We start from the raw sequence: 24,904 nt of genomic DNA, 5'->3' as shown, positions 1-24,904 counted from the left end.
ACTTTACCAAATGCATTGGTTAGCTCTAGTAGTTTTCTGGTGGCATCTTTAGGATTCTCTATGTATAGTATAATGTCATCTGCAAACAGTGATAGTTTTACCTCTTCTTTTCCAATTTGTATTCATTTTATTACTTTTTATTCTCTGATTGCTGTGGCTAGGACTTCCAAAACTATGTTGAATAACAGTGGCGAGAGTGGACATCCTTGTCTTGTTCCTGATCTTAGAGGAAACGCTTTCAGTTTTTCACCATTGAGAATGATGTTTTCTGTGGGTTTCTCATATATGGCCTTTATTATGTTGAGGTAGGTTCTCTCTATGCCCACTTTCTGGAGAGTTTTTATCATAAATGGGTGTTGAATTTTGTCACAAGCTTTTTCTACATCTATTTAGATGATCATATGGTTTTTATTCTTCAATTTGTTAAGATAGTGTACCACATTGATTGATTTGTGTACTGAAGAATCCTTGCATCCCTGGGATTAATCCCACTTGATCATGGTGTATGATCCTTTTAATGTGTTGTTGGATTCTGTTTGCTAGTATTTTGTTGATGATTTTTGCATCTATATTCATCAGTGATATTGGTCTGTAATTTTCTTTTTTGTAGTATCTCTGTCTGGTTTTGATATCAGGGTGATGGTGGCCCCGTAGAATGAGTTTGGGAGTGTTCCTTCCTCTGCAATTTTTTGGAAGAGTTTGAGAAGGATGGTTGTTAGCTTTTCTCTAAATGTTTGATAGAATTCACCTGTGAAGCCATCTGAGCCTAAGCTTTTGTTTATTGGAAGATTATTAATCACAGTTTCAATTTCATTACTTGTGATTGGTCTGTTCGTATTTTCTATTTCTTTCCAGTTCAGTCTTGGAAGGTTATACTTTTCTAAGAATTTGTCCATTTCTTCTAACTCTATTGGCATAGAGTTGCTTGTAGTAGTCTCTTATGATGCTTTGTATTTCTGCATTGTCCATCATAACTTCTTCTTTTTCATTTCTAATTTTATTGATTTGAGTCCTCTCCCTCTTTTTCTTGATGAGTCTGGCTAAAGGTTTATCAATTTTGTTTATCTTCTCAAAGAAGCAGCTTTTAGTTTTATTGATCTTTGCTATTGTTTTCTTTGTTTCTATTTTATTTATTTCTCTTCTGATCTTTATGATTTCTTTCCTTCTACTAAATCTGGGTTTTGTTTGTTCTTCTTTCTCTAGTTCCTTTACGTGTAAGGTTAGATTGTTTATTTGAGATATTTCTTGTTTTTTGAGGTAGGATTGTATTGCTGTAAACTTCCCTCTTAGAAGTGTTTCTGCTGCATCCCACAGGTTTTGGTTTTCATTGTCATTTGTCTCTAGGTATTTTTTGATTTCCTCTTTGATTTCTTCAGTGATCTCCTCGTTATTTAATAATGTATTGTTTAGTCTCCATGTGTTTGTGTTTTTTGTGGCTTTTTCCCTGTAATTGATTTCTAATCTCATAGCACTGTGGTCAGAAAAGATGCTTGATATGATTTCAATTTTCTTAAATTTACCAAGGCTTGATTTGTGACCCAAGATGTGATCTATCCTGGAGAATGTTCTGTGTGCACTTGAGAAGAAAGTTTAATCTGCTGTTTGTGGGTGGAATGTCCTATAAATATCAATTAAATCTATCTGGTCTATTGTGTCATTGAAAGCTTCTGTTTCCTTATTAATTTTCTGTCTGGATGATCTGTCCATTGGTGTAAGTGAGGTATTAAGGTCCCCCACTATTATTGTGTTACTGTCGATTTCCTCTTTTATAGCTGTTAGCAGTTGCCTTATGTATTGAGGTGTTCCTATGTTGGGTGCATATATATTTATAATTGTTATATCATCTTCTTGGATTGATCCCTTGATCATTATGTGGTGCCCTTCCTAGTCTCTTGTAACATTCTTTATTTTAAGGTCTATTTTATCTGATGAATATCACTACTCCAGCTTTCTTTTGATTTCAATTTGCATGGAATATCTTTTTCCGTCCCCTCACTTTCAGTCTGTATTTGTCCCTAGGTCTTAAGTGGGTCTCTTATAGACAACATATAGAAGGGTCTTATTTTTGTATCCATTCAGCAAGCCTGTGTCTTTTGGTTGGAGCATTTAATCCATTCACATTTAAGGTAATTATCAATATGTATATTTCTATTACCATTTTCTTAATTGTTATGGGTTTGTTTTTGTAGGTCCTTTTCTTCTCTTGTGTTTCCCACTTAGAGAAGTTCCTTTAGCATTTGTTGTAGAGCTGGTTTGGTGGTGCTGAATTTTCTTAGCTTTTGCTTGTCTGTAAAGCTTTTGATTTCTCCATTGAATCTGAATGAGATCCTTGCCGGGTGGAGTAATCTTGGTTGTAGGTTCTTCCCTTTCATCACTTTAAGTATATCATGCCACTCCCTTCTGGCTTTTAGAGTTTCTCCTGAGAAATCAGCTGTTAACCTTATGGGAGTTCCCTTGTATGTTATTTGTCATTTTTCTCTTGCTGCTTTCAATAATTTTTCTTTGTCTTTAATTTTTGCCAATTTGATTACTGTGTGTCTCGGCGTGTTTCTCCTTGGGTATATCCTGTATGGGACTCTCTGCACTTCCTGGACTTGGGTGGCTATTTCCTTTCCCATGTTAGGGAAGTTTTCGACTATAATCTCTTCAAATATTTTCTTGGGTCCTTTCTCTCTCTCTTCTCCTTCTGGGACCCCTATAATGTGAATGTTGTTACATTTAATGTTGTGCCAGAGGTCTCTTTGGCTGTCTTCATTTCTTTCCATTCTTTTTTCTTTATTCTGTTCTGCAGCCATGAATTCCACCATTCTGTCTTCCAGGTCACTTATCTGTTCTCCTGCCACAGTTATTCTGCTATTGATTCCTTCTAGTGTATTTTTCATTTCAGTTATTGTCTTGTTCATTTTTGTTTCTGTGTTCTTTAATTCTTTTAGGTGTTTGTTCTTTAATTATTAGGTTTTTGTTAAAAATTTCTTGAATCTTCTTGATCTTTGCCTCCATTCTTTTCCGAGATCCTGGATCATCTTCAGTATCATTATTCTGAATTCTTTTTCTGGAAGGTTGCCTATCTCCACTTCATTTAGTTGTTTTTCTGGAGTTTTATCTTGTTCCTTCATCTGGTACATAGTCCTCTGCCTTTTCATTTTGTCTATCTTTCTGTGAATATGGTTTTTGTTCCACAGGCTGCAGGATTGTAGTTCTTCTTGCTTCTACTGTCTGCCCTCTGGTCAACTTATTTAACTTTAATAATACTCCATAAGATGGGTAATATTGTTACCTCATTTCTATAAATGAGGAAAAATCATTGTAGATGGAACATGGATAAGCATTTTAAAATTATAATAAAATTCTTAGCTGAGATGTATTTTAATGTCTATTAAAAAATAGTTGTCTACATACAGAGGTAATAAAAGTTTCCATTAAGGGCTTCCCTGGTAGTGCAGTGGTTAAGAATCCACCTGCCAATGCAGGGGACACAGGTTCGAACCCAGGTCTGGGAAGATCCCACATGCCGCGGAGCAACTAAGCCCGTGTGCCACAACTACTGAGCCCAGTCATCACAACTACTGAAGCCCACGCACCTAGAGCCCGTGCTCCACAACAAGAGAAGCCATCTCAATGAGAAGCCAGTGCACCACAACGAAGTGTAGCCCCCATTCACCTCAACTAGAGAAAGCCAGAGTGCAGCAACAAAGACCCAATGCAGCCAAAAATAAATAAAAATAAGTAATAATAAAATAAAATAAAGAACTGAATACTAAATAATAAGAAAAATTTAAAAATAAAATATATATGTATATATGTATATACACATGCATATGTACCTAAGTAAAAAGTGAGTCAATGTTTTTAGATGATATGTAGTTGTGGCAAAAATCATGGAAGTGGTACTAAAATACTGTAGTTGGAAATGATAGTTTAATGGAATAAATTGAGGTCCTAGAGAAGATTACTTTAAACATTTTGCAAATAAGTGGTGTCATTTGTAATATTATAACTAGGATCTAAAATTCATAAGATATTTCTAAGATATTTGTTTTTCTTTTCCTTTTTTTGTATCCCTTACCTTCCTCCCTCCCTCCCTTCCTACCTTTCTTCCTTTCTTTCCTCCTCTTTTCTTCATTCTTTCTTTCATGCACTCTATCATTTTTCCTTCTTTCCTGAGTGTTCACATTAGATATTATTCCACAAGAGATTCAATCAAGTTAAGAATTTGAGGAGATGCAGTTCTTTCGTAGCTAATTTATGGTCACTTTTTTTGCTGAATCTTCTACATTAATTTAATTATGGAGGTTTAATCATAATCACCCATCCACAGGTCACATGACCACACAATAGCTACTGTAACTGCATAGTTATTTAAATTTCTCATTTAGTATTTGAATTAGTAACAATACTGTAGTTATGAAAAAGGAGACCCTAACAAAAATAAATGAATCATAAAGTTTTTCATATATATACAGATGAATAAAGAACATTAAAAATAAAAACTTTGAGAGGCAAAATAGCAGCTTGTTCACTGGAGAATATTTTAAATAGCTCTCTCTGTACTCCACTGATGAAACTCTAAAATATAAGTGTGAGGGGAATAACAATACTGTGCTCTTTGGCGGGAATTATAAAAAGTGTCCCCAGGCATTCTGTCTAATAAAGTGAGCTACCTATTCTTTATGCATGCCCTGTTTTTTCTCTCTTCCATTTGCAGTAACAAGTTTCTCTTAACAGGATGCATTTTTCAATATCTGTCAGTCCTCCTCTGCAAACACTGCATCTGCCCATATATTTATTGCCTGCAATCTACTCAACAATATTTTTTGCCCAGCCCATCTCACAGTAAGCCCTGTGTGATCTGCCCAGGACTGTTGAATCTAATCATAACTGCCTCTACACAGAAAGTCTGTAAGAAAGAGAAGTCTTTTTTTCAGGGTGTACAATCAATATAGAAAGCTAATATGAAACATTGAGGAGCCCCAAACTGCTTTAAAAATCAATAATGGTGGGGTTTTGTTGGATCTGTACTATGAAGATAATTGCCTCTACTTTTTACTTGGCTTTATCATGAAGAACAAGGCAATAATCCTCCAAGGAATAGTGGGAAACTCTGTTTTTCTTTTATATTCAATAAATGTAACCATTGATTTTATTCTCATGCACAACCCATGGTCAGGCAGTGTCAAGAACATCAAAAAAATCAATTCAGAGTGGAGCTAGGTAAGCAAATACAGTAAGGGAGTTCTCAAAATCCCCATCAGGCCACAAGTTTCTGGTAAACGTTTGATTCACTTCTGAAACCTGAAGCTTAGAAGCTTCTCTTTGGGATTTGGGGTCACTGGTATGTGTTAGAGAACCTGACAAAGTTGTGCACATTTCATAAAGCGCACACACTTGGCAGAGCTATTCCCATTTACGCTGTGTGCCCTCTCTAATTATTTTCATTTCTACAATGGTAAACAACAAAAGCATCTTACTTGGACAATTGTCTTCCTAGAAATGATCTGCAGGGAAAAAATGGCTTAACACAGGGCAGTAACAATAATGTTGGTATTTTTATTTAAAAACTATTACGACTACTATTAGATATATACATACATACACACATATATACATATATATTACATATGACAGGACAAAGTGAATAAATAGTCACGTTAATACATGAAGAATCAATGTTTTCAATGAAGAGGAAGGAAACAAAGTATAAAATCAAAGAAGTTGAATAAAAGCCCAGCAATTCTAAATTTGAGTTAGAAATATCAATATGAACTCATGATGTATTTTATCCTCCTCTGGGACAGAGAATTTACAAGTTGATATGCCAGAAGGCAAGGACGCTATCAGTGACTATTGAGGTCATGTTGAAAGAACTCAGGCATCAATTTAAAGGGTCTGCCACTGGCCAAAGATAAGACAAACAAGATCAAAAATAACAATAGCTGCAGTGGACTTAAACAGACATACCTGTTATAACCTGTGACTTCATAATGATAAACACACAAAAAATAACAAAATGGCAAACCTCAGTGGTCATATTTGGGGGGTTCTAGAGAAACAACTTGTTGTTTTGAAAACTGCTAAATAAAAGGAAACAATCAAGCATTTATCCTGCCTTCACTGTACTAACTTGACCTCCAGATTACCATTTGGTGAGGGAAAATTCTTTAGAGAATAATCTAGTTAATAAATAAGGAAAGAGTGATAGAATATTGTCATTATGTAAACTCTAAATAAGTTTAGGCAAAGATTATCAGTGGCTGCTAAAACTGTTACTATTTGGGCTGAATTGTGTCCCCCTAAATTCATATGTTGAAATCCTAACCTTTAGTACCTCAGAATGTGACCTTATTTGAGATAGGGTCTGTATGGAGATAATCAAATTAATGTGAGATCATTAGGGTAAACCCTAATCCAATATGACTGGTGGCCTTATGAAAAAGGGACACACAGATACACCTGGAAGGAAGGTGACACAGGGAGAAATCGGTCATCTATATGCCAAGGAGAGGGGCCTGGAATAGATCCTTCCTTCACAGCCCTTGATAGGAACCAACCTTGCTGACTCCAAAACTGTGAGACAATAAATTTCTGTTAAGTCACCGATTTTGTTACAGCAGCCCTAGCAAACAAATACTGTTACATAAAAATTAATGGAATTATTATAATGGATAGGTCAGGTTGTCAATGCCTAAATCAGCACATCAATGTTCACATCACAAAAACAGAGACAGGCAGGCATTCTGGGTCTCTAGATAAAAGTACATAATACAACTGGTTTATGAAGCACACTCAAAAAAAAGCACAACAAAATAACTCAAATCTGTTTAAGTCTCAAATATGGGGCATAAAAGAACACATTTACAACAAATGAATGTAATCACAAAAAATAGCATGGTTTCCTAAGAAAAAAAATTTCTAGGGAGAAAATAAAGGAACAGGAAACATTTAGAGTAAAAGAAATTTTAGATAAATTTACCAGCCAAATGCAATGTGTGTATCTGTTTGGACCTGCTTTTAAAAAGTTAATAATAAATTATGAGACAGGAAAAATTACTTTAGCTCTCCTAGTGTTGGTATCTGTCAAATTAGCATAATAATAGTACAAAGTTCATAGTGTTGTGGTAACGATTAAATATGACAGTATAGGTAGATCACTTAGCATAGTGCTTGGTGTATAGTATAATTTCAATTATTTATATACTTGGGTATTGGTTGAATTCCTGATACAATTGCTATCAATATTAGTTAGAATGATGTGATAGGTACATCTTACTCTGTGTGTGCTTACTGTGTGTGTACACAATCCCACATACACACTCTGTGACACACCTATGGAGTCCCAATGTGAGCCAGTACTGAGCTGGAAGCCTTTTCCTTACACTACCCATTCCATTCCCCATTCTCATGTAGCCCTGCGAAACCAACTGGCCCTGGCCTCACCTTTGGTAAGAGATGCAGGAAAATAACATTGTGGAAGTTTGAAAGAAAAGCCAAGGCAAGGGTTAGGAGAGGAAGGCAAAAGGAAGAACAGTTAAAGGAGGTTAAATATGCCACTAAATGTCTTCACAGAATTAGGTTGTTCCATGGCTGACATTTTTAAGGAAAGATAAACACAGTCTTTCAGCACCCACAGGGCTAAGCCTCAGAGACAATCAGTGTTTTCAGCCAGCTGGATCATGTTTGGACAAGAGGCAGAACACATCTGGTCATTAATAGTGATAATGGATCTCTGGTTAAAAGCCATCATTTAGATATACGAAATGTTGCAGCTGACAACTGTCATGAGCCAGGTGACTGCATCTTACAAATTTTCATTTCAATTTTTCAAACATTTATTTGGTTTGAGAAAGGGGATACAAAGGTGAAAGAAATACAGTTCATATTTTCAACAAATATACAATCTTGTTTGCATCACAGGAAAATAACTCCAAGACACAGAAAGATAAAACATCTTAAGAGAGTTACAAGTCTCATGGGCCTTTAGGAGATTAAAATGAAGTAAGGTATCAAATGAGAACGAGTTTTTATCTGGTTGGGAATATTGTAAAAGTCCTCATGGAGAAAGTGGGATTTGAGAGAGGCTTTCAAGAAAAGAAGAGAGATGGGAGAAAGTGGTGAAGTGGGGAAACTGTCAGGGGATAGAGAAGGGAGGGAATTTTAGCAGGGCAGGAGGGTTGCCAGATGAAATACAAGATGCCCAGTTAAATGTGAATTTCAGATAACAACTAATAGTTTTTTAGTATAAATATGATCTTGGCAAACCTGGGACATATTTGAATTTGAAATGCCCTAGATTTGTTTAGAGAAATAAGTAAATGGTTTTATAAATGTTTAGGCTTCATGGAGGAAGGAAATGTTTGAAAGACATTTTGGTCATATGCAGAGGGTCTCAGATTCCATACAGGAGAAGGAAAACTTAATTTTATGGGGACTGTAGAGACATTGTTAGGTTTGTGTGTGTGTGTGTGTGTGTGATTGATATGATGCACTATAGGAAGAATACTATGACAGTGATGAGAACAAGTAAAATTAAGATAAGAAGCTGGCCAGGAAGTGACTAATAGTGGTGATGTTAATTGAGGTGATGGAAGTGGCTTGGGAATGGAGATGGTCGAGATAGAGTGGAGTAGAAGCAACAGATTGCATCTTGGGACAAAAGAGATATAGAGTCAAAGATGCCTACAAGTTTATGCTTACTGACTGCGAGGACGATGACTTTTGTTAGCAGCTGTGCAAGGAGGAAGAGCTGGTTTTAGGAAAAACAGATAATATGAAATAGGGGTTATGTCAGGAATAACTGGCAGGGCAAGCATCCACATACAGATGCTCAGTAAGTGATTACAAATATTTTTCTGAGCTCAGTGATTTCATATTCTAGATATTTGATCTGTTAAATTCAATGAGTTGTTCAAAATTCAAGGAACCCCTCTAGTTCACAATTAGAGGCAAAAGAAGAAACAGTGATAGAACAGCAAAAAGACAGAAGAACAAGAATAATGAAAAACTTGTGCTGAATCTTGGAAATCCTGCAGTCAAGGTCAATCATCACTCCTAAATCATTCAGAGAGGGACTTCCCTGGTGGTGCAGTGGTTAAGAATATGCCTGCCATGCAGTGGTTAGGAGTCTGCCTGCCAATGCAGGGGACTTGGGTTTGATCCCTGGTCCGGAAAGATCCCACATGCCGTGGAGCAACTAAGCCCGTGCGCCACAACTACTGAGCCTGCGCTCTAGAGCCCGTGAGCCACAACTACTGAGCCCGTGAGCCCCCTCTACTGAAGCCCATGTGCCTAGAGCCCGTGCTCCACAACAAGAGAAGCCACCACAATGAGAAGCCTGTGCACCGCAACAAAGAGTAGCCCCTGCTCGCCACAACTAGAGAAAGCCCATGTGCAACAAGGAAGACCCAGCACAGTCAAAAATAAAATAAATAAAATAAATTAATTAATTAAAAAAAAATCGTTCAGAGAAGTCAAGACTATAAACAGAACCAGCAATGGCTCTGGTAAATTTTGACAGAGCTGTTTTAGGAAAGGAGCATGGCTGGGAGCCATGTTTTTGGAGCCTAAGGAGTAAATGGGTGGTGAGGAAGTAGAGGAAACCAAAGCTATTTGAGGACTGGTGCTTGAAGAGAAAATCAAAGAGAAGGAGCCAGCAGAGGAAAGACTGAAGATTTAATTAAAAAGAGGAGCAAATTCTGAAGGGCGTCCAGCAATAAGGTAAATGTGTATATGGCGAGATTACCCTTAGAAAGAAGAGAAAATCTTCCTCAGAGTTAAATGGAAGGAAGGGAGGAAAGACAGAAGAATTTTAAGGATTTGAGCTGTGACATTGAGGGAGTTGATATTTAGTCTCCACTTTTGAGTAAGAAAGGAAGTGACATTATATGCCTTGAGAGGAGCAGGGTGGAGGGCTCGTGGACCATGGATGTAAGTCCCATCTCATGCCACATCTTACAGCACATCTCAGACATCCATCCTTTATTTAGATCCCTGGCAAAGTGGAATAGGAAGTAATCATGATTGCAGGGTTATTCCTTGGTGTGACACGTTTTGTCGCAGCAAGGGAAATCTGAGAGTAAGAAGCACAACGGAATGTAGTTTCTTCTATGTACTGAATGCCTGTTGCACAGTAGCCTGGCTCTTCTAGAAGCACCAGACCCCCATCAGACACCACTCTGTCATTTTAGAGTGTTTACACAACTGTGTGCCATCTCTGGGGTATAAAATATGATTTGATATAGTTCACAAAAATAGCAAACAGCTAACCTATTCTTGTGCCTTTATATAAACTAGGTTATAGCATCTCATATTGAGTTTGAATATAGCAAAATTTGATTCAATTTATTGATATGGTCTCATGATTATGGAGTTCTTAGTTAAAGAGGCTTTCAGGTGCATTCAGAAAATCCCATTGACCCCATAATTGCTAAAAACAACCCATTAATGCATGGTATCATTTCATGATGACTATATCTGGACTTATGGATGAGGCAGGAAGTTTCATTCTCCTGATTCCTTGTCTACAATAAGTACAGCCATAAATATGTCAACACCTATGTTATACTATAAGGATTTTCTAGTGCCTGTGTTTAGGAAGTGATATATGGCGGTTATTCCTGAAAAGGCAACTACAAAGAGAAAAGTGCAGATTGTCCTTTCTAAGCCTAGAAAATGTTGTATCAGAGGAATGAAAATGAACAAGCCATAATATAGGATCATAGAAGCACTGAAATTTAGATTTGACAGAGACTTTAAGGATGATTTTGTCTAATTCCTTTCTCTTTAAGGCTGAGTAATCTAAAGCCAAGAGAGAGGAAATAGCTTACTGAAGGGCACAAACTAGTCAGACCACATGTCTCTTTGACTCAAAGCCCCAGGTGCTTCCACTCTGTCACAATGACAAATTTCTACAAGGTTTCTGGAGAATTATTCCCAGGGCCAGAATAGTGAGTGTATTGTACATACTGGCACTCAGTGAATGTTTTCTTAATTGGACAGCTGTATCTCTGTTCTGGTCACTGACACACCTGGGAGTTAGAGAACCACCCTCAGCACACAGCTTTTCCAGTACCTAGTAAGGCAATATCAGGCACAACAACTTTACAAAAATATAACTTAGAATTTACATGTATTAACATATTCATTATTTCACTAGAACTTCCTTAGTCCATTGTTGCACATGATAAAACTAAGGGTCAGTAAATTTATATAACTTATTTAAGGTCAAGCAATCAGAAAATGGTATAGAGTTTGAGCCCAACTTTGGTCCTCTGACTCCAATTATCATACCAGTTGTTATACCTCATGGTTTCTCCAGGATATTTATAACCTCTAGGGAAAAGAAAACCAAATCTGTGAGGGAAGAGATAGAGAGGAATATGGGAAGGAGGGGAGAGATATCAGACTGGTGTGAGGCTCTTATGAAGAAAGCCAATGCCAGAAACAGATCAGAGTCCAATAATAGATGAAGCATTTGTGTTTTTCTTGGAGAGATCTGTTGGCGGGATCCTAGCTACAAAGGCCTGGGTTGGCTCCAAAAAGGAGAAAGCAATGCTATGCAACTTGGAAGAAGGTATTGACTTTAAATGCATCTGAAAGACAGTGGGGTGAGAAAAGCACAGGTATGGAATCAGGAAAACTGGATTTTAGTCCTAATTCTATCATTTGTTGTGCCCTTAGATCAGGCCCCTCCCCTTTTTATGCTTCAGTTTTCTCATTTTAAAATGAGGTATATTCAAATTCATCGTTCTCAGATATTTTTCTTCTTTTGCAGCGTTGCCATTGCTAGAGACTGCCAATAATTTAGAAAATGCCTGAAGTGAGACTCTATAAACTGAGAATGCAACCCACATTCTTGCTTGCAAAAAATTGAGTTGTCTTTTTTTTTTTAACAAAACAACTTTTTATACACTTTTGAGTAATCACATACAGTGAATATACCTGTAGTCGATCAGCCTGCTAAGTTGGGTCACAGAATTATTCTCTTAGAAAACTTTAGAAGGATAATTCATCACTTTATACCTTAGTTATATGTGATAGAAGCTACATAGGTAATAAAAAAATTACAACTGATTTCCATTGTATGAACCATCACTAATGACCACCACTGCCCTTGGATGAGTAGATTTCATCTGTAGTAATATCAATACACTCAAGGGACTTGTTAGTTTATTTCACCATTTTTCTGAGAAGATTTTAGGTCAGAGATTTTTAACTAGAGTTGACAGCTCCTGGGGTACTGAAAGAGTGGGAAAATTCCAAAGATCATTTTGCCAGCATCAACTGAAGCTATTTTACTGTGCAAATGAAGACCAAAGTTATCAACTAGATAGCCAACCATTAGGATAAGTTCAAAAGTTATATCACAGGGAGGACCTTCAAGATGGCAGAGGAGTAAGACTTGGAGATCACCTTCGTCCCCACAAATACATCAAAAATACATCTACATGTGGAACAACTCCTAGAGAACACCTACTGAATGCTGGCAGAAGACCTCAGACTTCCCAAAAGGCAAGAAACTCCCCACGTACCAGGGTAGGGCAAAAGAAAAAAGGAAAAACAGAGACAAAAGAATAGGGACGGGACCTGCACCTCTGGGAGGGAGCTTTGAAGGAGGAAATGTTTCCACACAGTAGGAAGCCCCTTCACTGGCAGAGATGGGGGGTGGCCGGGGGGGGGGAAGCTTCAGAGCCACAGAGGAGAGTGCAGCAACAGGGGTGCAGAGGGCAAAGCGGAGAGATTCCCGCACAGAGGATTGGTGCTGACCAGCACTCACCAGCCTGAGAGGCTTGTCTACTCACCACCAGGGTGGGAGGGGGATGGGAGCTGAAGCTCGAGATTCAGAAGTCAGATCCCAGGGAGAGGACTGGGGTTGGATGTATGAACACAGCCTGAAGGGGGCTAGTGCACCACAGCTAGTCGGGAGGGAGTCTGGGAAAAAGTCTGGAACTGCCTAAGAGGCAAGAGACCATTGTTTTGGGGTGCACTAGGAGAGGGGATTCAGAGCGCCGCCTAAACAAGCTCCAGAGATGGGCACGAGCCACAGCTATCAGCATGGACACCAGAGACGGACGTGAAATGCTAAGGCTGCTACTGCAGCCACCAAGAAGCCTGTGTGCAAGCACAGGTCACTATCCACACCTCCCCTCCTGGGAGCCTGTATAGCCCGCAACTGCCAGGGTCCCGTGATCCAGGGACAACGTCCCCGGGAGAACACATGGCATGTCTCAGGCTGTTGCAACATCACGCTGGTCTCTACCCCGCAGGCTTGCCCTGCATTCCGTACCCATCCATCCCTCCCAGACTGAGTGAACCAGAGCCCCCTAATCAGCCACTCCTTTAACCCCCTCCTGGCTGGGCAAAGAACAGATGCCAGAGGGTGACCTACATGCAGAGGCAGGGTCAAATCCAAAGTTGGACCCCAGGAGCTGTGTGAACAAAGAAGAGAAAGGGAAATTTCTCCATGCAGCCTCAGGAGCAGCAGATTAAATCTCCACAATCAACTTGATGTACCCTGCATCTGTGGAATACCTGAATAGACAATGAATCATTCCAAAATTGAGGCTGTGGACTTTAGGAGCAACTGTAGACTTGGGGTTTGCTGTATGCGACTGACCAGTTTCTGATTTACATGTTTATCTTAGTTCAGTTTTTAGTGCTTGTTATCATTGTTGGATTTGTTTATTGGTTTCGTTGTTCACTTCTATTTTTTTATTACTTTAAAAATTTTTTTATTTTAATAATTTTTTAAAACTTTTTATTCTAATGATGTTATTTTATTTTATATTATTTTATTTTTCTTTCTTTCTTTTTTTTTTTCTCCCTTTTCTTCTGAGCCGTGTGGCTGACAGGGTCTTGGTGCTCCAGCTGGCTGTCAGGCCTGAGCCTCTGGGGTGGGAGAGCCGAGTTCAGGACATTGGACCACCAGAGACCTCCCTGCCCCACGTAATATCAATTGGCAAGAGCTCTCCCAGGGATCTCTGTCTCAACGCTAAGACCCAGCTCCACTCAACAACCAGCAAGCTTCAGTGCTGGACACCCCAAGCCAAACAATTAGCAAGACAGGAACACAACCCCACCCTTTAGCAGAGAGGCTGCCTAAAATCATAATAAGTTCACAGATACCCCAAAACACACCACTGGACACGGTCCTTCCCACCAGAAAGAAAAGATCAAGCCACACCCACCAGAACACAGGAACCAGTCCCCTCCACCAGGAAGCCTACACAGTCCACTGAACCAACCTTACCCCCGGGGGCAAACACCATAAACAACGGGAACTATGAACCTGCAGCATGCGAAAAAGGAGACCACAAACACAGTAAGTTAAGCAAAATGAGAAGACAGAGAAATATGCAGCAGATGAAGGAGCAAAGTTAAAACCCAGCAGACCAAACAAATGAAGAGGAAATAGGCAGTCTACCTGAAAAAGAATTTAGAGTAATGATAGTAAAGATGATCCAAAATCTTGGAAATAGAATGGAGAAAATAGAAGAAACGTTTAATAAGGACCTAGAAGAACTAAAGAGCAAACAAACAATGATGAAAAACACAATAAATGAAATAAAAAGTTCTCTAGAAGGAATCAATAGCAGAATACCTGAGGCAGAAGAACGGATAAGTGACCTAGAAGATATAATAGTGGAAATAACTACCACAGAGCAGAATAAAGAAAAAAGAATGAAAAGAATTGAGGACAGTCTCAGAGACCTCTGGGACAATATTAAACGCACGAACATTCGAATTATAGGGTTTCCAGAAGAAGAAGAGAAAAAGAAAGGGTCTGAGAAAATATTTGAAGAGATTTTAGTCGAAAACATCCTTAACATGGGAAAGGAAATAGTCAATCAAGTCCAGGAAGAGCAGAGAGTTCCAAACAGGGTAAACCCAAAGAGAAACACACCAAGACACATATTAATAAAACTATCAAAAATTAAACACAAAGAAAAAATATTAAAAGCAGCAAGGGAAAAGCAACAAATCACATACAAGGGAATCCCCATAAGGTTAACAGCTGATTTTGCAGCAGAAACTCTGCAAGCCAGAAGGGAGTGGCAGGACATCTTTAAAGTGATGAAAGGGAAAAACCTACAACCAAGATTACTCTACCCAGCAAGGATCTCATTCAGATTTGACAGAGAAATTAAAAGCTTTATAGACAAGCAAAAGGTAAGAGAATTCAGCACCACCAAACCAACGTTACAACAAATGCTGAAGAAACTTCTCTAGGCAGGAAACACAAGAGAAGGAAAACACCTACAAAAGTAAACCCCAAACAATTAAGAAAATGGTAATAGGAACATACATATTGATAATTACATTAAATGTGAACAGATTAAATGCTCCAACCAAAAGACATAGACTGGCTGAATGAATATAAAAACAAGACCTGTATATATGCTGTCTACAAGAGACCCACTTAAGACCTAGGGACACATACAGACTGAAAGTGAGGGGAGGGAAAGAGGTATTGCATGCAATTGGAAATCAAAAGAAAGCTGGAGTAGCAATTCTCATATCAGATAAAATAGACTTTAAAATAAAGACTATTACAAGAGACAATGTAGGACACTAAAAAATGATCAAGGGATCAGCCCAAGAAGAAGATATAACAATTGTAAATATTTATGCACCCAACATAGCAGCACCTCAATACATAAGGCAAATGCTAACAACCATAAAGGGGAAATCAACAGTAACACAATAATAGTAGGGGACTTTAACACCTCAATTTCACCAATGGACAGATCAACCAAAATGAAAATAAATAAGGAAACACAAGCTTTAAATGACACATTAAACAAGATGGACTTAATTCATATTTATAGGACCTTCCATCCAAAAACAACAGAATACACTTTTTTCTCAAGTGCTCATGGAACATACCCCAGCAGGATAGACCATATCTTGGGTCACAAATCAAGCCTTGGTAAATTTAAGAAAATTGTAATCATATCAATATCTTTTTCAAAACGCAACATTATGAGGCTAGATATCAATTACGGGAAAAAAACTGCAAAAAATACAAACACATGGAGGCAAAACAAAACACTACTAAATAACTAAGAGATCACTGAAGAAATCAAAGAGGAAATCAAAAAATACCTAGAAACAAAGGACAGCGAAAACACGACGACCCAAAACCTATGGGATGCAGCAAAACAGTTCTAAGAGGGAAGTTTATAGCAATACAATCCTACCTCAAGAAACAAGAAACATCTCAAATAAACAACCTATCCTTACACCTAAAGCAATTAGACAAAGAAGAACAAGAAACCCTAAAGTTAGCAGAAGGAAAGAAATCATAAAGATCAGGTCAGAAATAAGTGAAAAAAGAATGAAGGAAACAATAGTAAAGCTCAATAAAACTAAAAGCTGGTTCTTAGAGAAGATAAACAAAATTAATAAACCGTTAGCCAGGCTCATCAAAAAAAAAAAAAAAAAGGAGAAGACTCAAATCAACAGAATTAGAAATGAAAAAGGAGAAGTAACAAGTGACACTGCAGAAATACAAAGGATCATGAGAGATGACTACAAGCAACTATATGTCAATAAAATGGACAACCTGGAAGAAATGGACAAATTCTTAGAAAAGCACAACCTTCCGAGACTGAACCAGGAAGAAATTGAAAATATAAACAGACAAATCACAAGCACTGAAATTGAGACTGTGATTAAAAATCTTCCAACAAACAAAAGCCCGGGACCAGATGGCTTCACAGGCAAATTCTATCAAACATTTAGAGAAGAGCTAACACCTATCATTCTCAAACTCTTCCAAAATATAGCAGAGGGAGGAACACTCCCAAACTCATTCTACGAGGCCACCATCACCCTGATACCAAAATCAGACAAAGATGTCACAAAAAAAGAAAACTACAGGCCAATATCACTGATGAACATACATGCAAAAATCCTCAACAGAATACTAGCAAACGTAATCCAACAGCACATTAAAAGGATCATTCACCATCATCAAGTGGTGTTTATCCCAGGATTGCAAGGATTCTTCAATATACGCAAATCAATCAATGTGATACACCATATTAACAAACTGAAGGATAAAAAACATGTGATAATCTCAATAGATGCAGAAAAGGCTTTTGACAAAATTCAACACCCATTTATGATAAAAACACTCCAGAAAGTAGGCATAGTGTGAACTTACATCAACATAATAAAGGCCATATATGACAAACCCACAGCCAACATCGTTCTCAATGATGAGGTTGAGTTGATGAAAAACTGAAACCATTTCCACTAAGATCAGGAACAAAACAAGGTTGCCCAGTCTCACCACTATTATTCAACATAGTTTTGGAAGTTTTAACCACAGCAATCAGAGAAGAAAAAGAAATAAAAGGAATCCAAATCGGAAAAGAAATAAACTGTCACTGTTTGCAGATGACATGATACTATGCATAGAGAATCCTATAGATGCTACCAGAAAACTACAAGAGCTAATCGATGAATTTGGTAAAGTAGCAGGATACAAAATTAATGCACAGAAATCTCTTGCATTCCTATACACTAATGATGAAAAATCTGAAAGAGAAATTAAGGAAACACTCTCATTTACCATTGCAACAAAAAGAATAAAATACTTAGGAATAAACCTACCTACGGAGACAAAAGGCCTGCATGCAGAAAACTATAAGACACTGATGAAAGAATTTAAAGATGATACAGACAGATGGAGAGATATATCATGTTCTTGGATTGGAAGAATCAACATTGTGAAAATGACTATACTACCCAAAGCAATCTACAGATTCAATGAAATCCTTATCAAACTACGAAGGGCATTTTTCACAGAAGTAGAACAAAAAATTTCACAATTTGTATGGAAACACAAAAGACCCCAAATAACAAAAGCAATCTTGAGAAAGAAAAACGGAGCTGGATGAATCAGGCTCCATGACTTCAGACTATACTACAAAACTACAGTAATCAAGACAGTTTGGTACTGGCACAAAAACAGAAATATAGACCAATGGAACAGGAAAGAAAGCCCAGAGATAAACCCACACACATATGGCCACCTTATCTTTGATAAAGGGGGCAAGAATATACAATGGAGAAAAGACAGCCTCTTCAGTAAGTGGTGCTGGGAAAACTGGACAGCTACTTGTAAAAGAATAAAATTAAAACACTCCCTAACACCATACACAAAAATAAACTCAAAATGGATGAAAGACCTAAATGTAAGGCCAGACACTATAAAACTCTTAGAGGAAAACATAGGCAGAACACTCTATGACATAAATCACAGCAAGATCCTTTTTGACACACCTCCTAGAGAAATGGAAATAAAAACAAAAATTAAAAAATGGGACCTAATGAAACTTAAAAGCTTTGGCGCAACAAAGGTAACCATAAACAAGATGAAAAGGCAGCCCTCAGAATGGGAGAAAATATTTACAAACGAAGCAAGTGACAATGGATTAATCTCCAAAATATACAAGCAGCTCGTGCAGCTCAATATCAAAAAAACAAACAACCCAATCCAAAAATGGGGAGAAGACCTAAATAAACAATTCTCCAAAGAAGATATATAGATTGCCAAAAAACACATGAAAGGATGCTCAACATCACTAATAAGTAGAGAAATGCAAATCAAAACTACAATGAGGTATCACCTCACACAAGTCAGAATGGCCATCATCCAAACCTCTACAAAGAATAAATGCTGGAGAGGGTGTGGAGAAAGGGAACCCTCTTGCACTGTTGGTGGGAATGTAAATTGATACAGCCACTGTGGAGAACAGTATGGAGGTTCCTTAAAAAACTAAAAATAGAACTACCATACGACCCAGCAATCCCACTACTGGGTATATACCTTGAGAAAACCAGAATTCTAAAAGAGTCATGTACCACAATGTTCACTGCAGCTCTATTTACAATAACCAGGACATGGAAGCAACCTAAGTGTCAGTTGACAGATGAATGGATAAAGAAGATGTGACACATATATACAATGGAATATTACTCAGCCATAAAAAGAAACAAAGGAGTTATTTGTAGTGAGGTGAATGGACCTTGAGTCTGTCATACAGAGTGAAGTAAGTCAGAAAGAGAAAAACAAATACTGTATGCTAACACATATATATGTAATCTAAAAAAAAAAATAGTTTCTGTTTCATGTTTGGTAATTGCAATCATTGTTGCTTTTGTTGTGGTCATCCATGTACAATGCTTGGTGTCAGTCTATCTCTTGTAAAAATAAAATACAGTGTGTGTGTGTGAAAAAAATAAAATAAAAAAATAAAAGATAAAAAAGAAAAAATTCCAGATCAATCACTAAATAAATAAATATATAGATAGATAAATAAACAAATATATCTCTAAAATGTCGCTAAGATGACAATAGTGTAAATTTAAATTGAATCATTAAAAAATACTCAAGCAATTCAAAAGAAGGCAGGAGAAGAGAATCAAAAGAACCAAAAAAAAAAAAAAAAAAAGGAACAAATAGAAGACAAATAGCAAGATAGTAGATTTAAACCCAACCACATTGATAATTACATTAAATATAAATGGAGAATACTCCAATTGAAAGGCAAAGATTTTCAGATTGGAAGAAAAATGGAAGACCCAAAATGCTGTCTACAAGAAACTCTCATATATTAAGATGTAAATAGGTTTGGAGTAAATAGATAAAAGAAGAAATATGATGAAAATGTTAATATCTGATCAAATAAACTTCAGAATATAAAATAACACCAGAGATTAATAGGGACATTTCATAATGATAAAGCACAACAAAATCAAGAGGACATAATAACCCTAAATGTTATGGAACTAATAAAATAGCTTTAAAATACGTTAACAAAAAACTGATGGAATTCAACAAAGAAACAGACAAATCTACAATTATAGTTGGAGAATTCAACATTTCTCTATCAGTAATTGAAGAACAAGTGGACATAAAATCAGTAATAGTATAGAAGTCGATCAACTTGACTTAACTGACATTATAAAACTATACCAAAACAGCAGAATATGCATTTTTTTCAAGTATACATGGAACATTCACCAAAGGTAGAATGTATTGTGGGTGATAAAGCAAGTCTCGATAAAGTTTAAAAAGACAAAAAAAAAAAAAAGTTTCTGAAGAACCTAGGGGCAGGACAGGATTAAAGACGCAGACGTAGAGAATGGATTTGAACACATGGGGAGGGGGAAGGGTAAGCTGGGACGAAGTGAGAGAGTGGCATGTACATATATACACTACCAAATGTAGAATAGATAGCTAGTGGGTAGCTTCTGCCTAGCACAGGGAGATCAGCTCGGTGCTTTGTGACCACCTAGAAGGTGGGATAGGAAGGGTGGGAGGGAGATGCAAGAGGGAGGGTATATGGGGATATACGTATGCATATAGCTGATTCGTTTTGTTTTACCCAGATAACTAACGCAACAATGTTAAGCAATTATACTCCATTAAAGATGTTTAAAAAAAAGTTTTATCGCAGATACATTCCTTTCACTTGCATTTTGTTTTTGGATATTGGACACACATTAATTGTAGACTGTTGGCCCTTGACTACAGTTTTAGCTTGGTATTGATGCCATATAAAAGGATTTTAGGGTGCTTATGAATACTCTAAAATAATAGGAAAATTTCATCAGCTTCTCAAAGGGATCACAAAGATTAACAAAGGTTAAAGAACCACCACTCTTCGCATCCTACAATAACATGTTACATTTCAGATATTTCTTTGGTAAAACTGGTAGCTGATTTGAACTGTAGCCTAAAAGTTTTAATCAACCCTTTACTACCTGAGGGTTTGTAACAGACCTCTATAAGTGTATAATACCTCTTTTATACTTGATTCTTTAAAAAAAATAAATGAAACAAAACACGCTGTGATGAAAAACATTGTTGATAGAAATTAAAGGTAACATAAACAAATAAAGATATATGCATGGTTAGAAAACCTGATAATTTTAAATTGTCAATTCTCCCCAAACTGATCTATAGATTCAATGCACTCAGTTATAAGCCCAGCGGACTTTTTTGGGTAGAAATCAACAAGTTGATCCTAAAAGTTATAGGGTGATGCAAAGAACCTAGAATTTCCAAAGCAATTTTAGACAGTCAGTATAAAGTTGAAGGACTTACATTATGTGACTTCATAACTTAACAAATAGCTATGGTAATTAAATAGTGTGATACTGTCTAAGGACGGACAAAAAGAACAGTGGAACAAAATAAATCCTAGAAATAGACCCCCAATTATTCATTCAAAGGTACCAACACTATCTGAAGGGAAAAGCAAAGTCTTTTCAATAAATGGTACTAGAATAACTGTATAGCCATACGGAAAAAAATGAACCTCAATCCCTACCTCATAAGAAACACAAAAATTAATTTAATGTGGATCACATACATGAAAATAAAAATGAAAACATAAGAGATTTAAGGGAATAAAATCACTTTGCATCTTCTAAAAGTCACCACAAAATATTTTCCTATTTCTTCAAAATGTTTCTCAATTCCATTTCATAATTAAGTAGCTATACAGAATACCTAGAACACATTGTAATTGAGTCTGGGTGGACTGAAGATAATCAAACAATTGGCTAAAAAAAATTATGTAACTTCTAGAATAAGCTGGATGTGAAATCTGTCTAACAAAAACACATATTCTTATTACTATGTTTATTATTTGAGGGTCACGGCAAAAAAATTCACTTTCCTTTGATGGACAAAGTTGTCTAGATTTAGCTCGAATTGTTCTAAAGAGATTTTCTGAACTTTAATATAATTTTATTATAAAGATTAAAGAGCCTATATGTTCACCTACTTGCCTTTCACCCCCTCTGTCCATTTCCAAGAGTAAAAATTAAACAACAACATGAACAACAACAGTAAAACATGCAACACAAAGCTGTTTACCGGAGTCCGTAGAGAACTGTTCCATCAGGATGCAGTCGGATCATTCGATTTTTCACTGTAACCCCATGCACAAATGATTTCTTGTCATTCAGAAAGTAGGTGTCTGGTACCCAGAGTTGGTCAGCTACCCTGTTGTCTAGCGTGAGGTTTAGTGGGATTCCAGAATAAGAAAGCCTTTTGTCTTTCCAAGACTGCTGGAAATACATGGTGAGTGTATAATCCTGCAAAAAAAAGGAAACCGAAAAAAGAATTTTATCATCATCACCATCATCATCATCATCATCATCATCATTATCATCATCTAAAAGCCTTTTTGGTAAGAATGTGATAGCATGTGGTACTGTGGATACCTAGAGACTCACCATTCTGTGGTCACAAAGCACCGAGCTGATCTCCTTGTGCTAGGTTGACTCACCAACCTCCTCTACAAGGTTACATTTGAGTATATTGAAATTTGCACCTCCAAGTATAGGGCAACCGATAGGTTAGAAGTACTAGTGCAATAATTGAATGCATGCAGAAGCATTTGCACCAATATAGAGTAAATCCATTTAATTGAATTTTAAGGTTTGACGTTAAGGTAATGATATCATGGGGAAGGCTGTAAAGGGAAGTTGTACCTATAGACTCATGTTCACAGAAATCTACCTCTGGATATTGTATTTATAGTACTGCTTGATTCAGGAATTGGTTTGAGTTCAGAGACGGGTTTGTACTCGAGTTTGTTTCCCCATCTCCTGTAAAAGGTTACACTAAGGACGTACCTTTGCACTTCTCTTTCTGCCCAGGTTTCCCCTGGCAGTGAGAGACAGGAAGATTTAGGCTCAATAAATGTGTCAAGCTCACAGGAGAGGAATGGTGAAGATTATCTTAGAGCTTTAGCTGTCTGTTTTTAAAGAACTCTATTAATACAAAGTGTAATTGTCCATTAAAAGAATAAGAGGTAGCAGTAAAATCATGAAGACTTAAGATGCAGTCCCAATATCATAAAAACAGAAGGTTCACTTTTTCTTTTAAAGGATATTTATCTGTCAATAGCATTAGCTGGATGCTTTAGCAACAATTAAGAAAACATGTCATAACTCCTGCACAACTCTGTGTACTGCCATTGTTATATATACCACTGTTTGGGAAGCATTGGCTCCGATCATGTCTTACATCTGGGCAAACTGCACTTCGTCTAGATACCTATATGGATATTTATGCATTTCTGAAATATCTTAAATGATAAGACAATATTTGTTCTGGATAATGAGTTCCAATGTCCTTTAACCACTATATTCAAGAACGCTTACACTGTTTACTCAGAAATAATCTTGCAATAATTCAAAGCCATTCTTTCTTGTTCAATGACAAGGACATTTGCTCTTTGCTACTAATAATACAATATCCTTTTTATAGGTCTGAAACCTCCTTCCACCTTACCTTCATTTAACAGAAAAAGAGAACCCACAGGGTTATACACAATTCTCTTCTCAATTGCTAACATCTGCATTTGCATCCTCTTCAAGCTCTTAACATCATACCTTTTTGGAGGACAATGAATTGAACAGATTCTGGGCCTTAGATTCTAAAACACCTCCATTCCAAAATCTACCACATGTAGAGCTATGTAACCATGAGCAACTAACTTAACCCCTTATATGTCAGATGTCTCATTTCTAAAATAAAAATAATAGCATTTTACTTGCTTATTGAAAGCATTACTTGGGAGAATTATGGTGCAAGTACTTTAGAAACTAACATGCTAAACAAATATATTATCTTCAAAAATTGTTTGTTGTTATTTAAAGATGAATATCATACTTCCAGATTATTTGGAGTGTACGTATTCGTTTTCATAAGCATTTCCACTTTTAAAGAGATGTTTATAAAAGAACCTGTAGGAAGAAGGACCCTGGTAACCATGAAAGTAAGCAATTGTCTGTCTTGTAAGTCTTGTTGTTGGGGTCTTGTTTGTAAATCAGACAATGTAAGAAAATGAATGACTAGCTCAGCACAATCAGCAATGGGTTACATGTTCCACTACTCACGCTGAATACACATTAGCCTCCAGCTCTCGTGAGCGCTACAGAGGATTTCCTCACAATGAGATCATGAGGCAAAATCCTTACTCCACATTCTCCTCAACAAAGAAAGTTTTAATGTGTGATGAGGAAAAACTTATTATAAAATACAAATGATTATAATGACAAATAATACTCTAATAGCTAATGTTATAATTAAAATATGTTTGTGGTAAGTAAATAATGGAGAGTGGAAGGAGAAAATAATGTAAACATGAGTGATCTCTGCATAGATTAAGTAAGTGTGTGTGTGTGTGTGTGTGTGTGTGTGTGTGTGGTGTGTAGACTTTTTCCCCTTCCCTTTCTGGAAACCATTTTGTTTCCTGTAAAGAGAGAACTATACACAAGTAGTGAGATCTTTGCTCTATACAGCTCACTATTTTCAGTAAATATTGACTAAACATCACACCATGTTTCTCAGTTAAAGCAGTAACTTACCCTGTTTGCAAAAAAAAAGTCATTCAGTGGAAATTTATGGATGCTAGTATTTTACATTGGGAAGTGGGTGATGTGGAATAAGTATCTTTCAGGACTTTTCTTCTTATTCATTTCTAGGGTTGTTATCTTAATCTGGGACCTGACTCTATGATAAATGGAAATATGGACCCATGAGTTTGATAACCTTAAAAAAACTTTTTTGAAGCTAATGATAATTGTGATGATAATGATGCAAAATGTGGAAAGACCTAAAACAGAGCAATATATCCTTACTATGTATATTTTACCACATGCATGACAATAACTTCCTTCTAGAACGTGCTCTGGGCTCTGTGGTTTTCACAACCTTGTGAGATAGGCAAATTCTCCCTGAGAGAATTTATGATCTATATCTCTGGGAAACTACTTACTGAATTTTAAATAAATTATTTTTTCTATCTGCACCTTAAATATTGATAGTCACATCTGCATATAATAAAGCCTATGGTATCATTTTGGTGTATTCTAT

The 24,904-nt window shown here is 36.8% G+C and overlaps 1 protein-coding gene across 3 annotated transcripts in view; it reads right to left on the bottom strand.

Moving 5' to 3' along the window:
- Positions 1–24,904, bottom strand: part of GABRB1 (gamma-aminobutyric acid type A receptor subunit beta1) — a 395,118-nt gene that overhangs the window by 242,673 nt on the left and 127,541 nt on the right. For all 3 annotated transcript variants that reach the window (XM_061191359.1, XM_061191360.1, XM_061191361.1), the window contains exon 4: positions 21,893–22,113. In XM_061191359.1, the coding sequence (XP_061047342.1) occupies positions 21,893–22,113 (221 nt within the window). The remainder of the gene's footprint in view (positions 1–21,892; positions 22,114–24,904) is intronic.

The sequence above is a fragment of the Eubalaena glacialis genome, chromosome 5 (genome assembly GCF_028564815.1).
Source record: "Eubalaena glacialis isolate mEubGla1 chromosome 5, mEubGla1.1.hap2.+ XY, whole genome shotgun sequence".
NCBI lineage: Eukaryota > Metazoa > Chordata > Mammalia > Artiodactyla > Balaenidae > Eubalaena > Eubalaena glacialis.
Note: the sequence above shows the minus strand (reverse complement) of the source record. Positions and strands in the feature narration are given on the sequence as shown.